This window comes from Chelonia mydas, chromosome 11 (genome assembly GCF_015237465.2).
Source record: "Chelonia mydas isolate rCheMyd1 chromosome 11, rCheMyd1.pri.v2, whole genome shotgun sequence".
Classification (NCBI taxonomy): domain Eukaryota; kingdom Metazoa; phylum Chordata; order Testudines; family Cheloniidae; genus Chelonia; species Chelonia mydas.
In genome coordinates, this window is record NC_051251.2 from 43,575,018 (window position 1) to 43,591,228 (window position 16,211).

At 44.5% G+C, this 16,211-nt stretch overlaps 1 protein-coding gene across 2 annotated transcripts in view; it reads left to right on the forward strand.

The window, feature by feature from the left end:
• Positions 1-16,211, forward strand: part of AGPS (alkylglycerone phosphate synthase) — a 161,874-nt gene that overhangs the window by 21,066 nt on the left and 124,597 nt on the right. Inside the window, exon 1 of one of the 2 annotated variants that reach the window (XM_037913198.2) lies at positions 244-522. The exons of the other annotated variant lie outside the window; for it this stretch is intronic. Within the exon in view, the coding sequence (XP_037769126.1) occupies positions 329-522 (194 nt within the window). The 5' untranslated portion in view covers positions 244-328. Of the gene's footprint in view, positions 1-243; positions 523-16,211 lie in introns of those variants that run through there. 2 annotated transcript variants of the gene reach the window in all.

Consider the following 16,211-nt stretch of genomic DNA (forward strand, 5'->3'; position numbering starts at 1 on the left):
GCGCAGGGATGCAGGGAATGGATGAGCGGGTTTCCTTTGCCATGGAGCGAAGGGGGGAGGGGGCGGAGGCTCAGCTCTCCTGCTGGGCCCGGGCTCCGCACGGCAAGGGGCGGGCTGGGCAGCGAGAGAACGCCGCCCTGGCGGGGGTGCCCTGGATGGGGAGGGGGCGAGGCGCTGCCCGCCGCACAGGTGCGAGGGGCGGGGCCCTGCCTCCGCGGGCGGGAGGGCTGGGAAAGAGGTGCATGCCGGGAGTACCGACAAGCGCTCGCAGAGCTTTCCTCCCCTCTCGCGTGTGACCTCTTACCCGGCGGCGCAACGCGGAAGTGCGATGGCGGCGGCAGCCGAGGCAGGCGGCCCGGGGTCCCAGCCCGCTGCCCAGCGGAGGCTGCGCATCCTCTCTGGCCACCTGCAGGGCTCGCCGGCGAGCCGGGCGCCCGAGGCTGAGCGGCTCCTCTCCCCGAGCCAGTGCAGGGCGAGGGGCGCAGCTGAGCGGCCGGTCGCATCCACCATCCCTAAGAAACGGTGAGTGGGGCGGGGCCCCGGGGAAGGCACCTCTTGGCACGCCGGCGAGGGCAGGGAGGTGTTGGCGGGGAACGGTGGCCCCGGGGAGCGGCGCCCATGTCGGGGGTGTACTGGGTATCTCGGTTTGTCGCCCGTCTGGAGATAGAGGCTGCCTGGGAGGGGTAGTGGGTGGACGCGGGGTATTTGGAGGATTCATGTGTCCACGTGAATTGATGAAGGAGTTAATTAGGGTGGTCCTGTCGGGGAGGGGGCGTAGGGTTAACCTGAGGCGGGGAAAATGCTGGGTTAGGGGCGAGAGGAGCCCTGTCGTTCTGGAGGAAGCTTGGAATGAATGAATGAATGAAGGAAGGAACTGTAAGGATTTTCCCTGCGTGCTGGGGCCATGGGCTGTAGGAAATCAAAAGGCCTGATTTTCTCTTTCTCATCTCTGTTCCGCTAGTAAGTGGAATACTTATGTAGTTATTCAATGTAGAATCCGAGTGTGTTTATCAAATTGGCAAAGGGAGCAGATCCTTGATGTTGGTAAAACAGTTAAATCTGGTGGAAAGTGCAGAGTGTGTGTGTGTGTGAAAACTTAGGACTAGTCTGTGTTAGAAATGTTACAGCTGCACCGATGCAGCATGTAATAACATAAGAATGGCCCTACTGGTCTGACCAAAGGTCCATCTAGCCCAGTATCCTGTCTACCGACAGTGGCCAATGCCAGGTGCCCCAGAGGGAATGAACTGAATAGGTAATCATCAAGTGATCCATTCCCTGTCTCCTGTTCCTAGCTTCAGCAAATGGAGGCTAGGGACACTATCGCTATTATAGTTTTGGCCTTCACAACATCCTCTGGCAAAGAGTTCCACAGGTTGTCTGCTGAAGACACTCTGTACTGACTGGAGAGAGCTCACCTGTCAGTGTAATAAAACCACCTCTTCTGCTGTCATAGCACTGTCCACACCAACACTTAAGTCAGTGCAACTTGTGTAGTTCAGGGAGGTGGCTTAGTCACATCCTGTGTGACGTAAGTTATACGGACATAAGTGGTAGTATGGACAAGCTTCAGTTTTGTTTCTTCCTATGAGTTTTTCACTGTCCAGTTCTGAGTTATTTGCAGTTTCTACCTGATGTAGATACTATAGAAGAAACTTGTTTTCATGTACTGGCACTAAACTATGGGCTTCTGGAGTTAATAGCTTTGCCATGAGGCTGAAGTTGGTTCTTTATATGTGGTTTTGAGTTCTTTATTTCAAGAACAACTTAAAAAATAGTGTAAGGTTACCTTTTTCCAAAAACATCACCATAATGTGACTAAATTGTTATAAAAGTCATACTAGTAGTATTGGGTGGAGGCATTTCAGTTTCCAAATGGTCAGTGAATGATATTTGAAAAGGTGCAATTCAGTACTTGGTGTAACAGTCAAAATGCATCTGGTTTTCTTTCAACTTTCTACCATGCACAGAAATTGCTGGAAATACAGAAGTTGAGAATCAAACTTTTGTGTTTTTCTGTGATCAAACTTAACTGGATATGTAATAAGTAAGAGGAGGCATGGGTCACCATTAAAGGTATGACTTTTTTCATGGAAAATTCCAGTAAATGTCATGGAAGAGAGGTGGGAAAATAAGGATGTGCCATGGAAAGGGGGGGAGGGGGCTGTGTGCATGTGGAGGAGGAAGTTGTGTAGCATGGGCTCTTGTCTTTTGGGGGTGGGGCTGGCTCTAGGTGTTCTGACTTGGTTCCTGTGGCTGTAACACCAGTCAGGTGTGGTGTGTCTGCTCTTCCGTAGGTGGAGGCAGAGGACTAGACTTGATTGGTGTTATGACCTAGTCCACTGGGTCGCAGTGCCAATCAAACTTGGCCCTCTGCCCCTGTATCTACACAGAGCTGGATGCGCTAAACCTGAGTGTGCTGCAACACCCGGAGGGGAAAGGAGCTGCCAATGTGGTGGTCACAGACGTTATTCAAATTCATGATTACTGTGAACACATTGACCTCTGCACCAAAATGGTAGCCTTAGTCACCACATTTGTACAGTTGACATAATCCATTGCACTTGTTTACTTTGACTCTGAAACTGTAAGTTAAAAGAAAAGGAGTACTTGTGGCACCTTAGAGACTAACAAATTTATTTGAGCATAAGCTTTCGTGAATGCATCTGATGAAATGAGCTGTAACTCACGAAAGCTTATGCTCAAATAAATTTGTTAGTCTCTAAGGTGCCACAAGTACTCCTTTTCTTTTTGCGAATACAGACTAACACGGCTGCTACTCTGAAACCTGTAAGTTAAGTTGCTATTTGATATTTTAATTGAGCAGTTGTTGCTGATCATTGGTATTGCCTACATTTAAGCATTCCTAAGGACTTGTATATAAGACCCTCGTAGACTCTAAGGCCACAAGGGACCATTGTGATCGCCTAGTCTGACTTCCTGCAGGTTTCCGGCCATAAGCTTCACCCACCCCTTCCTGTAATAGACCTGTAACTTTTGGCTGAGTTATTGAAGTCCTCAAACCATGATCTAAAGACTTCAAGTTACAGAGAATTCATCATTTACTCTAGTTTAAATGAGCAAGTGACCCATGTCCCATGCTGCAGAGGAAGGCAAACCCCCCAGGGTCTCTGCCAATCTGACCTGGAGGAAAATTCCTTCCTGACTCCAAATATGGTGATCAGTTGAACCCTGAGTGTGTTGGCAAATCCACCAGCCAGGCCTCTGCAAAAGAATTCTCTGTAGTAACTCAAAGCCCCCCCCCCATCTCTGACTATTGGGGATTTTTGCTATTGGCAGATTGCCTACAGTGATAAAAGGCCCATCTCATCATACTATCTCCTCCATAAACGTACCAAGACTGAGCTTGATACAAGTTAGGTTTTTTGCTCCCACTGCTCCCGTAGGAAGGTTATTCCAGAAATTCACTTCTCTGATGGTTAGAAACTATCTAATTTCAAGCCTACACTTGTTGATGGCTAGTTGATATCTATTTGTGCTTGTGTCAAATTAACATTGGTAGGCCAGAAATCTTGCTGCAAGTTTTATCTGGGCCTGCTAATGGGTTCTGAAATACTTCGTCGTCCTAATGTGATATGAATACTGTGATCCTGGCAGACCAGATGCCAGTCCATGCCAAGGCCCGTGGCCCTCACTGACCATTGACAATGCTTAGCTGGAAACCAGTCTGGCTCACTTCTGTTAGTATTGTTAACATAGATATTAGTTATAAGTAAGGCTGCGAGTCTGTCAAGGAAGTCATGGATTCCATGACCACCATGACTTCTACAGTGGCTGATGCTGGCTCAGAGGGTGCCCTTTCTGAGCAGCAGAAGTTTGGCCATGTGGGAGGGGGCTTAAGGGCAGGAGGTTGGGGAGTGTGAGTGGGGGTGCTTACCTTGGATGGGGGTCTCCTACTGGCATGGCCCCCCTGCAGCTTCTAGGCAGCGGAGAGGCTGGGGTCTCTGCGCTGCCTGTTCTAGCAGGTCTCACCCCTGCAGCTCCCGTTGGCTGTGGTTCCCGGCCAATAGAAGCTGTGGCTTGTGGTGGGAGCAGTGGAGCCTCTGCCCTGGCCCCTGCGTCTGTTCCCTAGGACCTGCAGGGACGTGGAGCTGGTAGAAAGCCCCTGCCAGCCCCACCAACCCTCCCTCCCCCAGCACCAGCAGGGGTCCTGGGTGCTTCGTGGGGCCACAGGCAGTTGCCCTGCTTGCTACTCACTAATGCTCACCCTGACTTGTATATGAAGAAAAACAGTTGTTGTGGCACAGGTTTTTATAGCCTGTTGTGGGGGAGAGTCGGCTTGGAGAGAAAAAGACTGAGAATTCCGGTGTAAGGGACCATCTCTCTCAAAGGCAGGCTTGCCTGGGTGGCAAGAGAGACTAGAGTGCCAAATAGTACAGTTCTTGACTCCAATTTAAGGCTGTTTATAGTGCTTTACGAGTTCACACTTGTTACTTGGTGAAATTTAATTATAAAACACAAGTTTGGGGTTCATGTCCTGTTTCCTAACAGTCTGTCCTGAGGTTGGCCGACACTCCAGGCAGCTTGACAAATACACCATCCTTCTTTCCAGATACAGAACAGAAATATTTAACACTCTTGCTTTCCTGCATCATTAATGCTATTACCATATTAATTTATCAATGTGTTTATATTCTTGCTAGGGTTCCTTTTGTTCCTAATAGACATTAAAACTACATCTGATTGTCCTTAGCCCTGCTAGTCATGGATTTTTCCATATCTTTAGATTCCCTTATGAATTTTCTACACTTCATAACTTCTAATTTGTTGACTATCTATTTCCCCTATTTTCCATATGTTGCTTTTTTATTTTTAATTGCTGCCTTTACTTTTAGCCAGAGTTGTCTTAATTCTTGATTGTGGACACGTGGCTTGTAGGCCACCTAATAAATTCTTCTTTTTATTAACTCTCCCAGTTTTTTTCCTGTATGTTTTTTCCCCTCAATCAGTTTAGCTCATAATTTTCTTTAACTTTGGGAAAATGCTTCTTTTGAAGCACCAAGTGTACATATTACTGTTAGAACTGTCTTCTCTTTCCCCATATTCAGTGTAATCACTTCATGGTCATTGTTCCCTGAACAACCATAGTTGTCCAGTCCAATTCTTTCTTCATCTTTATCCATCATAAAGAGGTACAAAGTAGTTACCTCATGGTGGGTGCAATAATACTTGTTATAAAACTATAATCTACAACTTTCTGTGTGTGTGTATGTGCGCGCGCCTTTCTCTCTGATCCTTGTGTATGTAGTGAAAGAAATGAAGTGCACATTTACCTTGGGAGATCCAGTGTACCTAACTTCATAGCCTATACAATGTAGTAATGTTAGTAGCAGGGTGGAATGTATTTAAAATGTAAAAATTAAAAATCTGATTTAGATGTATGTTAACCTATATAATTGCTTAAATAAACATGTATAGATACACTGTATCCTCTTGGTTGGAAGAAAGAAGCACCAAATATATTGTAAAAGCTATATTTAATTGAAAATCAACACATTTTAATGGTAACCAACCAATGAGAATGAACCTTTCTTTAGGAAAATAACTAAAGTACAAATGCAAAATAAGATGAAAGTTGATTTTAAATCAAGGTTTTCTGCTTGCTCATTTAAATTATTAAAATCTGTTTTAAATTGCCTTGATTTAAATCAGTCCAGTCTGGTCTCCTCTCCCCTCTGTGTGTTTCTAGGTATGTCTACACTGGATTTTAAAACCCACAGCAGCCAGGCTCAGACTCGCTACCACGTGTTTTTAAAATGCAGTACAGATATATCCTCTGTCTCCCCCAAGAGTCATCTTAAAACCTTCCAGTTTCTCTGCCTGGTGACTCCTAGATCAATTTTTTCAAGTGATCCCAGACCCCTACTACATGACTTCATTGCTAGGCAACCTCTCCCCTGATAAGCCAGTTCTCCTGAGTAGGAGACAGCCTTTTGTTTAGAGCTGACTCAGGGCTTGTCTACACTACTGGCCAGATTGATGGGCAGCGATCAATCCAGCGGGGTCGATTATCGTGTCTAGTATAGACACAATAAATTGACTGCTGATCGCTCTAGCATCGACTCCGATATTTCACCTCAACGAGAAGCGCAAGGGGAATCTGTGGGAGAACGTGTCCCATCAACACCCTGCAGTTAAGACACTGCAGTAAGTAGATCTAAGTGTGTTGACTTCAGCTATGTTGTTCATGTAGCTGAAGTTGTGTAACTTAGATCAATATCCACCCCCTCCACGCCCCATAGTGTAGACCAGCCCTCAGTGGGAGAGCACTTAAGTCAATGACCCTCCTATTGTTGGCCCTTTGCCACCAGATTTTAAAATTTCAGTCCAACATGGAGCAACTGGACAACAGAGAAGATAAAAAAAGTCCACATCCAAAATGGAGTTTGCAGTCTGAAAGTGTAGAACTTATGAATTCTGTAGACTGATTTTTTTGTGTTCTTCCCTCCCTGCCCCCAGGATATAGTCAGTTGCCTTTAGTTAAGAGAAATGCTGGAATTTTCAGGCAGAAAAGGGCAGGGATTGAATTGGGCCAGCTTGTGATAGGCCAGTATTCAGCAAGCCAGAACTTCCCATCTTGTATTTCAGAATCTAACATTTAATTAAAAACTATTCATTATCCCTTGTAGTTGCCAACTTAAACTGGATTCACATTTTGAAGGTTAACTGGTGCAGTGACATGTCTGCAGACTCAGTATGAGTGGAGACACTGGACGGCCAGTGTCGACCATAACAGTCCTCCAGCAGCTATTGCACAGTACCCTATTCCTGGTGACAGTGCCTGCTCTGGTCACAATTTTAAACTCCATGGCCCAGGGGTCACAGAGACCAGAAGCCACCCTCGCCTTTAAAACCCTCCCACATGTTTTTGAAATGCCTTTTCCTGATTGCCCACTTGGCAAGCACGCCCACTTGGCAAGCACGCCCACTAGTTCACCCTTGTTGTGTACAACTGCCCAGGCTCTACATACAGAGGTATTACATACTTCCTGCCTGCTTCAGGCAGAGCTGCATTTGATCTCCTGAGCCTATGGGGAGAAGAGGCTGCAAGCACAGCTATGAACAAGTCATAGAAGCATGGACATCTAAGAGCAGATTGCAAGGGGGATGCAGGCAAAGTGGTATGATAGGCATCAGCAAAAGTGCCGCATGAAAGCGAAGGAACTTCACCAGGGATACCACAAGGCCGGGGGTGCAACAATAGATCTGGTACTGAATCTGATTCCTGCTGCTTCTGCAAGGAACTGAATGCCATACTTGGCAGAGACTGCACCAGGACCCTGCAGACCACTTTCGATACCTCGGAGGAGCATTAGACCGAGACCCCTGCCATGAACAGCGAGGAGGGGGGAAGGGAAGAGGCATCAAGGGACTCAGCAGGCCAGGACCTGTTTGAGACTCCTCCACAGTCTAGCCCATCCTGCCAGGCAAACGCCGATGAGCCTGATGAAAGGGAAGGGACCTTGGGTAAGTGTGTGCATGCATTTTTTGCTTACAGTTTTTAAATTTAAAGATGGAACCCAGCCCATCCCAAGTTAACAAGATACAAGTATCTTCATTTTTTTTAGTCATATGGGGAGAGGTAGAGGTACAACAAACGGAGGCAGAGTTGGCATCTGCTTTTGGTTCGCTGTTGAGTTAGAAGTGTTGGGGGATGGAGGGGATGCTGAGTGCTTCACGTGCATAGGTATGGCCCTATTTTCCTCCTGAGATCTTGATGAAACTTTCTTTGAGATATTCCGCAATCCTCTCCCAAAGGCTTTTAGGGATGGCTGCCTTATTACTTCCTCCACGGTGGGACACTTTCCCATGCCACTTTCCAATGAGTTTGGTTGGCACCATGCAATAAACAGGCTATCAACATATGGGGGGCAGCTTCAGGATGCCAGTAGCAGCAAATAGGGATTGAAATTTTAAAGCCTTGTGCAACAGAAAATTGTTTCCCTGCTTGCTCATGGTGGGCTGTACTCACCATGACAGCACAACACCACTCTCCAGCCTGAAGTGCTATGAAGCTGAAATGTCAATAAGCCTTTAAGTGTCTATGGGAATAAGGGGAGGGAATTTTGAAATTTTTCCCTTTCCCCTGTGACTATAAGTCCAATGATACATCTGTGTGTTTTTAACAGCAGCTTCTGGCATTCCAGCCTTGAGGATGTTGTCTCCATGCCCTCAGAATGCCTGACCCTGATGAGGAAGACGAGGACTAGGGGGGACTACTTCTGTGAGATCCTACAAGTGAGTGCTGCATTGGACCATGAACAAAGGGCTTGAAGGGCCTATATGACAGCATGGAGAAAGACAGAGGACAGAAAAAAGGCCCAAGAATCTCAGCAGGACAAGAGAAGGAAATACACCAGGATATAATGGGTCTTCTCAAGCAGCAAACCCAAATGCTGCAGACTCTGGTTGACCTACAGGTCCAAAAATCCCAGACTCTTCAACCTTCGCAGTTCTTGGAGAATTACACGGTTGCTTCTTCCTACACCCCCAACATACCATGTGTAGCATCACAGGATGCTTCATTACCTCTACCAATCTGTGCCAGGGGATAGCAAGAAAAACCACAGCTTTTCACACACTGAGCTGTGAGAACCATGGCTGGCGTATGTGTAGCCACAATGAACTACATTTTTGTTCTCAAATGGGCATAAATATGTTTCCTTTCTAATTTTAAAGCTTTACCCCTGTTAAGTTATGTTAAAAATTTGTATGAAATTGATTTTTCTGCACTGTTTTCCCCACCCCCCACCCCCAGTCAATAAAGTTCTATTTCTGGAGGAACAAATCATCCTCTTTATTAGTTCACAACAACTACTGGAGAATGCATAGCGCTAGTCAAAGCAAACAATACTTGTTAATGCAAGTGCAACATAATTTATAAGTTCAGAAAAACACCCAGTCCTATATTAAAACATTCAACATGCAGTGCTCAGTTCAACTGTGGATGATTGTTAAAGTGGTTTTTCAAAGCGTCCCTCAACCCCACAGATCAATGTTGGGCTCTTGTAATACCTCTTGTGTCTGGCTGGTCAAAATCAGCAGACAGCCGCTCCCCCTCTGCCTCACAGATATTATGTAGGACACATCAGGCAGCTATAACCACTGGGATATTTTTCTCACCAATTCAATCTAGTGAGTAAACATCCCAGTCTGCCAAAAGCACATTCAACAGTTGTCATGCACTTTCAGAGCCAATAAATGAAACTTTCCTTAGTGCTGTTGAGGTGGTCAGTGTACTGCTTAATAAGCAGGGGTAGGCTGAGTCCCCCAGGATCACTATTTACGTTTCAGTATTGCCTATTATTTGGAAGTTGGAGGGTGGTAAGTGGGGGTGTGGGAGGGGGGAAGAATTGCAGAAGTGTGAAGTACGGTGACTGTTACTGGGAGTTTGCTGAAATTGAGGTCTCCAAGCCATTGTAGGGATGTGGCAAAGTCCTGCAAGATTGGTGGTGGGCCAGAACTGGGTTATTGGTGTTTTGCATGGGGTGAAGGAAGACATTTGCTGCCAGGGGAAGTTAGGTGTAAACTAGAAGAGAACTTTTTTATTAACGACTTGAACACTTAGATTGTTAGCATTTTTCTTCTCAATACTATAGAGCTATGAACTATACTAAATACATTCGTTGTGAGGAGAAAGCAAGGTTCAGGTATATCTCCAAAACGTGAGAACATGTTCCTGTATGGGTGCCTGTACACAAGTATTTGCCAATAGGAGCCATGCAACTTGGTAACAGTTATTCAGTTTTAAGTTTATAAAAAGTTGATAAAATGTTTGTTATGGTTGAATGTTATCCTTAACTCCCTACTTGTGAAATTTTAGATTAAAAACACTTTATTTTCCACACTAAGCTATTAAAATGATATTAAACAAGTGGTAATGTGGGCAGGACTAAATCATTTAACACTGCCGTTTTCTCAGAGCAAGCCTTCATAGAAGGATGTTTAAAATGGTTTAATCTGGCCACACTAGCACTTAACTGTTTTCAGTGCTAGTTTATGCACAGCCATTGCGGTAACCTGTGCTGAATTTACTGATGTAGATGGGCACCACACTAGTGCAGTGAGAAATGTGAGCTGTCCATTCATTTCATTATTACTCCAAAAAACCCATTAGGGCAACTTTAAATGTTAGTGTAGAATTTCACTGCTGATTATATCAGAAGTATTCAGCTAAACTGTTGATCTAGAATAACTAGATGTTCTTAAATGGAAAGACTGTTCTAAAAGGAGAAGACTATGGGTTTTAAATGTGCAGATATGTTTAATATGCAATAGAAACATTTTTTTCTAACACAGAGATTCTGTTTTTCCCTTCTCACAGGGAACTTTCAGAAAATGAATGAGTCTGATGGAAAAAACACAATATAATATGCCTCTGCCTGTTGATTATTTCTTGAGATGGAGACAGAGATGCCCATTTTTGCCTCTCAGAATATCTCGCTATCATTTGGCTTACACGGCCAGTAGATGAGGTGCTCCAAATCTTGGTGATGCATGCTTTGGGAATATGTTGCGAACAGTACAATTGAAAAACTGGAAGTTGCTGCTTTGAAGCAGCTGAATCATAAATTCATCACAGAGTGCTAAAGTCTCTGCCAGGAAAGAGAAGTTGTAGTGGAGGAAATAGTCGTCCTATTTTCCATACATTTCCCCCATAAAATAAGATTCCACATCTAGCAAAACTTTCATACCCTTTCTTCCTTGTACCCCAAAGCCGCAAACTCCTTCCTACTCTTAGTGGAGGTATCTCCCAACTAGGGTGACCAGATGTCCCGATTTTTATAGGGAGAGTCCCAATATTTGGGGCTTTTTCTTATATAGGCTCCTATTTCCTCTCCTCCCCCGGTCCTGATTTTTCACACTTTCTGTCTGGTCACCCTGCTCCCAACCCTACCCATATAGCAACTTTTGGGCCCAGGAGTGCTGGTTGGGACTCCATTTGGGGTTCATTTAACTGCTTCAGAGGTTGCTTTGTAGGGCCAAGAGGCTCCCTTCTCAGCATATGATCATAAGATCATTTTAAGGCTTAGAACCCAGGTCTCAAGCAATGGTACGCCAGAGTAACTAAACCACGGAGGCCAGCTATTGCTTAATGTTTCCGCAAAATGTGTTTGTTCATGATTATTTGTGGAAACGTCTTTCATAATTTTTGAATACCTCAATTTAAATAAGTAACTCTTTTTAAAGAGCTTACTTCACTTAATTTGAAACTTGTTAGGGTACATCTGATACAGCTATACTGCAGTTAAACACTTGCACTGGCCTGTGTCAGCTGACTCGGGCTCAGGGGCTGTCTAATTGCAGTGTAGATGCTCAGGTTCGGGCTGGAGCCTGAGCCCTATGACCCCATGAGGGGAGAGGGTCCCAGAGCTTGGGTTCCAGCCTGAGCTCAAGTGTTTACACTGCAATTAAAGAGCCCCTGAGCCTGACTCAGCCGTCATGGGCCAGCTATGGGTTTTTAATTGCAGTTTAGACATGCCCTTAGATGAACAATTAAGTGCCCAATGAGAAACCAAGAAGGCTTGCTATATGTACAACTACTTTCCCGTTCTCCATGTAATAGGAAGTAATGCTGTTTAATGGTTTAGTGATATGACTTTCATATGCTGCCAAGGCACTGTGAAATATGAGGGGATTGGGTGGCTTTCTGCTGCAGAGCTGTTCCTGGATACTGTTTCACAGAATACTTCTGTCAGCAGAGCTGAAACTTTACATTTGTGTTCTGAACTTCTTGAATCCAAACCAATGGATAGTAAAGCAAACAGGTCTGCTGCCTGACTCCTGACACTAATTTAATGATCACATCAGATTTTTTAATTTTCTTTCAGGTTTGCAAAACGTATTTACAGAATTGGACTCTACTTTCCACAAATTAAAACGTTGTGTCTAATGCACCCGTTTGCCTAGTGTTGGGAGTCATTATGTAAATTTAGTAGTATAGCAGTACCCTCAAGGAAAATAACAAAACTGCCATCCCCTGCAGTAGAAAGTGTAATAGAAATTACTGTCCAGTTTCTTTTTGCAGTAGATTGAGTACTCTGTTGCATAGAATACATTGCTGTTGTGATAACGTGTATTGTGTCTTGGGAAACATAGTATTGTGATTCAGATTTAAAATTTCATATATATAACTCTTCTTAATTGACTTAAATTTAATATATTGTAGAACAGACTAGTAGAGTAACATTTCCTTCTCCTGTGGGTGTCACTCCACCCCATGCCATTTGCTAAAATGATTAGCAATTAAATAGGTAAAACTGACACTTAATTTAAAAGCCCAATTACAACATTTTAACACTGCTATGGAATTACTGAGAGTTGAGGAGTTCAGATTCTCATTGTTTTAGGCTGTCTGCAGACTGAGGAAGACAACACTGCATCCATTTACCTTCCAAATGTGTGTCTGTGACAGATACCCAGGGCACAACTTGGAACTGTGGGGCTGCTGGGCCCCCTTAACTCTCCAGCCTGGCCTGTTTCTTACAGTGCTGTGCTAGTGACAAACAGCAACCCCCTCCAGGTGCTGTGATCACTCAGCCAATAACGTGCAGGGACATGCCCAGGTAATTTGCATGAATGCTCTCTAAGTCACTCATGAGCCTGCACACGGAGACACCAGCAAATCCCTCCCCTAAACCAAGCCTTGTACCCCAGAAATGTACCGTCTTACACTGATCAAGACTTTGATTAATGTAAGCTCATTTGTCAGTTTGCTACTCCTTCAAAAGATCGTGGACATGCCCCAACCTTTTTAATCTGAGCAGATTCCCCAAGCACTTTATACAAACTCACTGGTAAAGATAAAACATTACAGAAATAACTTATTTTAGTTAATTTTTAAGTAGTAGGTGTAAAGGTCAGAGTTGGTTACATAAGAAATAAAAAGTAAACACGCATTCTAAATCCTAAACTTTAGCAGGCTAAGCAAGATTTGAATCAAACAGTTTTTCTCATCCTGCTGGACGTTGCATGCAGAATTCAGTTCACACTAACTAGAAAATCTAGTTAGGACCATCCCTTCTTCCCAGTTTAAGGAGGCTTCCCTTTGTCTTCCAAGTGATCTTTCTTCTAGGTGTTGAGATGGAGGAGAAGAGAGGCTAAGTGCTGATGTCATTGCCCCCCATTTTATACTCTCTTCCAGGTGCTGGAAAGATCCTTGCTCTGTCACGGGGGTTAGACAGCTCCCATTCTGTATATGCAAAAAGAAAAGGAGTACTTGTGGCACCTTAGAGACTAACCAATTTATTTGAGCATAAGCTTTCGTGAGCTACAGCTCACTTCATCGGATTCTCCTTAGTGAGCCGTCAACACATGTCTGACTACTACTGATGTAAATCTGTTTTGGAGGTGTTAGTTGCTCCTTTGTCACTGAAAGGCTAGCAATGGATGTCTCCCAGACTCTCAACATATTTCAGTAACTCACAGCTTATCTTCAAATACAACAGTAATACATATAATTCAACACGATAGTAAAGGTCAACAGAACATGACTTCTCAAATAATACCTCACAAGGCATACTTTGTACAAAACATATCATAATCCTACAACAGCAGTGAATGTGGGTACAGGATGTCATTTTGAGAGAGTATGTCACAATATCCCTTAACGGAGTGTATCTTTGCAAATGTAAGGGCTAGTAACTTTTTACAATGAATATTTTATTCTGCAGAATCTGAATATGCCTACAGGCAGCATAAATACATCAGTTGGGTCCAGTATTTGACATAACTGGCTTAGGAGGTAAATTTTTTTTCTTTAAAGTCTGGTTGCTGCAGGCAGAGGACCTACAGAAGGAAGGGAAGAAGGAGAGAAACCATACACATGCAAATATCATTCTCTGTCCTCAGGACACCACCCTTTCCTCTGCAAATGAGGCTTTAACAAATCAGTCTTGTTAAAGGTTCCTAGGAAGGCTGTTCTTCCTCAAATTCCAAATGCTTGTTGAGTCATCACCAGCCTCAGTCTCTTCTTCCAGAAGCTGGTTCGCTTCCTCAGAGGCCTCTGCAGCGGATGCATGTTTCAAATGGGGACTCTTGTCCTGGGGTGTCTTCCCAATGCTACTGACCAGGAAGTGAGTGCTATGAGAGTCTGAGTATGCATTATAGTCCAGTGCCCAGGTCAAGTTCTGAGGTCTAGGCTCTGATATTGCTGGTGTCTAGGGGCTGAAATATTCAGGTTATGTCTCTCTATTGATTTACTGCTTGTGTCTAAAATCTGCTTAAATCTTGCTACACAAGATTTGTTCAACACTTTGTGATTCATCAAAATTCTTCTCATGTGCTTTACTCACCTTACCAGAATGATGCATTGTTGCCTAGTCCTTGCAATCACTGTATTAAACTGTCTTCTTGACGATGTTGTAGACATTGGAGTGTGTGGTGCACATAATGTCCATGTTAGGCGACTGTTGACAAATTGATATGTACTCCCCATAACTGAATTGAAAACAATGGCAAGTAACTGCTGTGGTAGAGTGGTGCTTAGAAGCACTGCAGGAGCTCAGCTATTCCCTTGTGTTGCTTGTAAGTTCTGCAGAAGCTCTGCCGCTGGAGGGTTTGCAGAGTTTTTGCTGTGGAGCTGAGCTCTGCAGAATAAGGGGAGCCAGTCAGGAGTTTCATAGTTGGCTCCTTCCATCCCCGTTCGCTAACCGGTGCACTGATGTTTTTTGAGTAAGACAAATATTTTCACTAGTGACATGTTGGAGGATTTTTTAAAGGGTTGTTCCTTGTGTTCTGAAATAACTGGTTTGCTAGGTGATTTTTGTCTGTAACATGGGTTTAGAATGATCAGGTTTTTTGTGATGTGTATTTGCTATTCACAAGTGGATTTTCTTTTCTTTTTCTTTTTCTTTACTGGCTTCTCTTTGCACATGCGTAATCTATACTAGCTCACCCTTAAAGAGAACAGTAAAGTTGTGTGAACAAAGTCACCTTTTGTATCCATGTCTGATTACTGTATGATATAAGGAGTGTAACAAGTAATATGGCTCTTTTTTTTGTTCTGGAAAGGATATTGCCACAGCCCTGATTGAGGTCCTCCTTCTAGATATTCATCAGGCTGCTGTATCTGGGTCCCACATGCTGGACTCATGTGCTCTTAAGCTTCCAGAGTCTGAGCCAAGTCCAGTCTCTGGCTCTCAGTCTCTAGAGAAACACTCTCTAGGTTTAGTTTCTCTTTCTAACACTCCTTTTTAAGAGCTGAGACCCAGTGGCACAACTACCTAGACCGATGCCAGCTCCCCTAACTCTCCAGTTGCTTATACACTCTTAGGGTATGTCTACGCTACGAAATTAGGTCGATTTTATAGAAGTCTATCTTTAGAAAGTGATTTAATGCAGTTGATTGTGTATGTGCCCACTAAGCGCAGTAGGTCGGCAGAGTGCATCCTCAATACCGTGGCGAGCATCGACTCATAGAGTGGTGCACTGTGGGTAGCTATCCCACAGTCCTCGCTGCCCATTGGAATTCTGGGTTAAGTTCCCAATGCCTGATGGGGCAAAAACATTGTCGCGGGTGGTTTTGGGTACATGTCTTTTGTCTCCTGTCCCTCCTTGAAAGCAATGGGAAACAATTGTTTCACGCCTTTTTTCCTGGGTTACTGTGCAAACGCCATAGCATGGCAAGCATGGAGCCCGCTCAGCTCAGCGCTGCAGTTGTGAGCACTGTAAACACCTCGCACATTATCCTGCAGTGTGTGCAGAACCTGGCTAGGAGACACCAGCACACCCTTCCCCACACCGTGTGGCTATTCTCTGGGATGATCCCTTTTAGCCAAGCGCAAACAGCCCAGCATGCACGGGGTCCTTTTACCGTTACCTTACAAAAATTCCCCTATTTCAACCAGGTGACCCTGACTGATATCACTCTCCTGAGACTGACACAAAAAGATAAAGACTGAATGTTGCATGAATGCAACCAAAACCCAGGACCATTCGCTGCCATGCTTTGTGCTGCAATGATTCCCAACTACTTGCTACTGGCTTGGCGTGGTAAAGTGTCCTACCGTGGAGGACGAAATAAGGCAGCCCTCCCCAGAAGCCTTCTGCAAAGGCTTTCAGAGTACCTCCAGGAGAGCTTCATGGAGATGTCCCTGGAGGATTCCCGCTCCATCCCCAGACACGTTAGCAGACTTTTCCAGTAGCTGTACTGGCCTCAAATGCATCCCAATGCTTCAGGACAAATCAAA